Below are 4,687 nucleotides of genomic sequence, written 5' to 3'. Positions count from 1 at the left end.
TTGTTGTTTTTTGTTTTGGTAAATATTGACGAGTGTAGCATTGACAACCGTTTTGAGACGTAAAATTGTGGGTTGGTTTGGACACTGAAAAGTTGTGCAACCAGGTCGGGCAATCAGACATTGGCCTGGCAGGGTAGCCACTGTCCACTGAAATCGGGTGGCAGAGAATAGTCGAATAACTCACAAATTGTCGCTACCTGCCTACAACTCCTATATAAATAAGCATAGCCATATTCATTGGACACAATGTCCTTAATCATATACTGCCCTTAGCTATATCGATCAAAGAGAGCAATATGTATATTGTTTTTCCTCTTTACAATTTTCTTCTTATTGCTCTTTTTCCATTCATCTTATTACTTGCAAAACAAGTGAGATCACGGAAACCTAGAGCAAATCTACCTCCAGGTTCAATGGGATGGCCCTATGTAGGTGAAACCATGCAACTATACTCTCAAAACCCTAATGTCTTTTTTTCCTCTAGGCACAACACGTAAGTAATTAAATCCACTGCATATGCTTATCAAGACTGGATGAACTTAATTATTTTAATTAAATTTATGTTAATTAATGTTAGGTACGGAGAAGTTTTCAAGACTCACATACTTGGCAGTCCTTGTGTGATGCTGTCTAGCCCAGAGGCTGTGCGGTTTGTGCTGGTGACTCAGGCACACTTGTTTAAACCTACATACCCTCAAAGTAAAGAAAGATTAATTGGTCCCTCAGCACTTTTCTTCCATCAAGATGACTACCATGCACAGATTAGAAGATTAGTCCAAGGATCTTTGTCCTTGGATGTTATCAGAAACTCGGTGCCAGATATTGAAGCCGTTGCCATTTCTACCTTAGACTCGTGGTCTGGAAAAGTTGTTAACACCTTTTATGAGTTAAAGAAGGTTGGTCAAGGTTTATCATTTTATTTATAAATATGTATGTATATTTTAATTTTTTTAGTAATTCACTTAATTGTTTGGAATATATGTGTGTGTGTGTGTGTGTGTGTGTACTTTTGTGTCTGTAAAATCAACTTTAAAATGGCATAACTTTTCATAAAATTTAACATGCTTGCATAAGTTACATTTATGCATGTGCAACGATAAACTATCCCCTCGTACAGTCAAAGTTTTAGTTTACATATAAAACAGTCGGTTTTTTTTCCCTACAACAGTTTATAAACAATTCTCTTTTCGGTTCTTTTAAACTAATTTTAGAACCCCCAAACCAACAAGCTTTTGTTTACTAAAAGAGATTTTTTAGGGTAGTGGCCCGTGGTATTACTAATTCAATCATGCCGTGTAACTTATCTTTTTTTTTTTTTTAATGTGTAGTTATAAATACTTATTCTGACTACGAATTTTTAAACTTTTTTAATTACTGGGTTATAAGTATTACTCGATGATGCTTAAACTAATTGGACTCTTCAATATCTCTAGGTATTTAGTTACTGATCATCTTCATAATCATGGCATGCAGTTCACCTTCGATGTTGCTGTCTTGTTTATCTTTGGTCACTTGAACAATCAATACAAAGAGATGCTCAAGAAAAACTACTACACTCTAGACAAAGGCTACAATTCTTTCCCTACAAAACTCCCAGGCACCTTGTACAATAAATCGGTTTTGGTAAGCATAATAATGTGCCAATGATTATCAATTTACTTACCGTGATCAGTTCGATCAGAAGGTACTAATCAAACTAATTTACTCTCGTGTTTTTTAATGTTCAATTCTTGTACAATATCTTTGTGCGACTGCATGGGAATCTAAATTCATTTGTGAAGGCAAGGAGGAGACTGAGCTTAATTCTCGGTGAGATAATAAAAGAGAGAAAAGAAAAGAGTTTGGTGCGTAAAGATCTATTGGGCAACCTATTGTACTTCAAAGATGATAAGGGAGAAGCACTAACACACGATCAAATCGTTGACAACATCATTGGAGTAATGTTTGCTGCTCAGGACACCACAGCCAGTCTCTTAACTTGGATGATCAAATACATACACGATGACTCAAAGCTTCAAGAAGCTATCCAGGTCAGAATTTATAACTTTAATAAAGTTTTTGAGACATACAAAACTATCACATTTGCTAATACTTTCTCTATTAAAGGTGGATTCGATCATTATACGTAAAACACACTTTATATGTCAGCAAGTGCGTCATTTTTGTCTATTTAAAAAGTATTACGTACTCTTGTTAATAGGCCTCATTTTGCATCAATATTAATTAGAACCAAATGTTACGGTACGTTAATGAGAAGTTTATCATATACAGATAGAACAGAAGACAATTTTTGAATCAAATGAAGGAGGAAGTCATTCGCTGAGTTGGTCACAGACTAGAAATATGCCCCTTACCAGCAGGGTAAGTACAGTTTGACAATCACATGCTCATAAATACTTTTCAAGAAAATCTTAGGTATATATAACATTTTTACCGTGGTACAATGGAATTTTTTGGGTGTTATCACAACAACGCTACATAGTGGTTGTGATCTACGCACTGGCGAAGCTACACCTACGACTAAGGTGGGCTGTAACCTAAGAAGATTTAGTTTGAAGTTCTGCTAATAGTCTATGTATTATACTTATGTATAGCCCACCTAATTACGTTACTTTATGGTAATTATTTTATCTAGTACACCAATGAAAATATTGACTCGGCCCTTGGATCTATGCGTTACATATATTTTAATACTTTTACTTTGGATTATAACATTTACAAAATAAAATTGCGTAGAACTTAAGAAAATTAATAACACCGCATAACAATGTTATGATCACATCAAAAGATATGTCATTATATGCTAGCTGATGAACACCACAAACCAATAATAAATTGATCACATGTCGTGCATCGTGGTTTGTGGGAGATGTCTATCACTGATTTTCACATTATTGAACATAAAACATTAAATACAACCGTAGTTCCTACTTTCTCAAATAAATTCTTCTTCTAAAATGCATCAAAGTGAACGAGAAACTAAACTGGGATTTGTTTCGTAGGCTATAAAGGAGAGCTTGAGGATGGCAAGCATCGTCTCTTTCACCTTTAGGGAAGCTGTCGAAGATGTTGAATACAAAGGTAGGCTTAATGATATCATTACTTTCCTAACGAAACTTATAAGCAACACGTACGCCCTTAATTTGTATTTACATCTCTCGTCACATCAGAAGTGTAGAGATAGAGGAGTGTTATCCTCATTACAGGTAAGTTCTTCTTAGAGCCATGACAAGGAAAATAAAAGTAGTAGCTAGCTAACTTTACTGTTGGAGATTGATAGCACAAACACAAATGACATCGCCTGGAAAGAGAAAGATCCAACTCAATTATTGAGGAAAAGTACATATATAACAAGGCTTTCCCTTTGTATAGTAGTACATTTACTAGTGACCTATATTTACAAGAACCCCACTCTAATAAAAGGCAAAAACTCAGTCCCTGTCAAACCCTAGCAGGCACATTAATTGTCAATTCCCCTGCTGTAATTCCGAAGAGAAACTTAAATCAACAAGTTCACTTACAGGAAAAGAAGGAAAATTAAGAAGGAAACCCTAGCTATGAAAATGTGAAGTTAACTTACTTAGTTGCCTGCTTTTTGTCATGTCCAACAGGATACTTGATCCCAAAGGGATGGAAGGTACTGCCTTTGTTCCGGAACATCCATCATAATCCTGAATTCTTTGTTGATCCGCATAAATTCAATCCATCAAGATTTGAGGTATATGTGGACATTGTTTGAACGTAAATTAAAGAAAATTTAAGGAGCTTCCAACTAAATTAGTTATGTTTAATTTGTTGCATCAAAGCTCGGAGTAAAACCCAACACATTCATGCCATTTGGAAACGGACTTCATATCTGTCCAGGAAATGAAGTTGCCAAGCTGGAGATGCTTATTTTCATCCACCATCTTGTTAACAAGTTTAGGTAAGAATGTATCGAGAAATATAATATATATATATATATATTATAAATCAGAGAGGTCAAAAACTCAAATTTTGATATTGGTAGTGTTTAATCTGCAGCAGATGGGAAGTGGTGAGGTCGAGTGGGGGGGTTCATTACGACCCATTTCCAATACCTCAGCAAGGACTTCCAGCCAAGTTTTGGAAGGATTCAAGCCAGTTAAGGACCACAAGGCCAGGCTAGCAGGGAGGAAATGAAAAACTGATGGAGTATATGTATACATGCATTTAGTGGTGATAACTGATCATCTTGTTACCTCAGTGAATATATATATATATATATATTTCTTTATATATAGCCATTCTGTTCTCTGTAGTGTCTACCACTTCACAGAGAGAGTCCAACAAAAATACATAAATGTAAGCTCTTACGATTACTCAAGTGGTGATAATGTGTGGGGAAACGAATCATTCTCATTCATTTCCCTTTTATTGTAAACAAAAAATAGAGTAAAAAAAAATCTCTCTCTCTCTCTCTCTCTCTCTCTCTCTCTCTCTCTCTCTCTCTCTTTTTAAAGAAGCTTTAATTTCATCTTAAGAGCAAGTCCACCCATGGACATTGCTCGGGGGACAGGGGAGAGGAAAGGGCCCGAGGCCCTGTGAACTAGCTCCAGCCATGAAGAGCCCGAGCTGTTGAGAAGGCCTGAGCTCCAGGCCTGTCAACTCTTCACAGCCCGAGAGCTCGAGTGGGTGTGACGCCAGCACTGGCGTCAGCCTGGTGTCT

At 36.4% G+C, this 4,687-nt stretch overlaps 1 protein-coding gene across 4 annotated transcripts; it reads left to right on the top strand.

Annotated features, from left to right (window-relative positions):
- The first annotated feature begins 251 nt into the window (after positions 1–251).
- On the top strand, positions 252–4,442 carry LOC103403019 (abscisic acid 8'-hydroxylase 4-like). 4 transcript variants are annotated; one of them, XM_008341834.4, is made up of 9 exons: positions 252–493; positions 578–896; positions 1,474–1,623; positions 1,782–2,030; positions 2,272–2,361; positions 3,003–3,081; positions 3,612–3,718; positions 3,807–3,925; positions 4,027–4,442. In XM_008341834.4, exons 1-9 carry the CDS (start codon positions 297–299, stop codon positions 4,145–4,147), a joined length of 1,431 nt encoding a protein of 476 aa, XP_008340056.1. In that variant the 5' UTR covers positions 252–296; the 3' UTR covers positions 4,148–4,442. The 4 variants fall into 4 exon arrangements, with proteins under 4 accessions (XP_008340056.1, XP_008340048.1, XP_028947754.1 ...); XM_008341826.4 differs by having other exon boundaries at positions 4,024–4,442; XM_029091921.2 differs by having other exon boundaries at positions 4,010–4,442.
- Positions 4,443–4,687: the final 245 nt, after the last annotated feature.

Source organism: Malus domestica, chromosome 02, assembly GCF_042453785.1.
Source record: "Malus domestica chromosome 02, GDT2T_hap1".
Classification (NCBI taxonomy): Eukaryota; Viridiplantae; Streptophyta; class Magnoliopsida; order Rosales; family Rosaceae; genus Malus; species Malus domestica.
Note: the sequence above shows the minus strand (reverse complement) of the source record. Positions and strands in the feature narration are given on the sequence as shown.

Coding starts and splice junctions, on each gene's coding strand:
- LOC103403019 (XM_008341826.4), top strand. CDS start 297: ATGTATATTGTTTTTCCTCTTTACAATTTTCTTCTTATTGCTCTTTTT. Junction 2,362..3,002: donor ATATGCCCCTTACCAGCAGG/GTAAGTACAGTT, acceptor TTTGTTTCGTAG/GCTATAAAGGAGAGCTTGAG. Junction 3,719..3,806: donor TCAATCCATCAAGATTTGAG/GTATATGTGGAC, acceptor GTTGCATCAAAG/CTCGGAGTAAAACCCAACAC.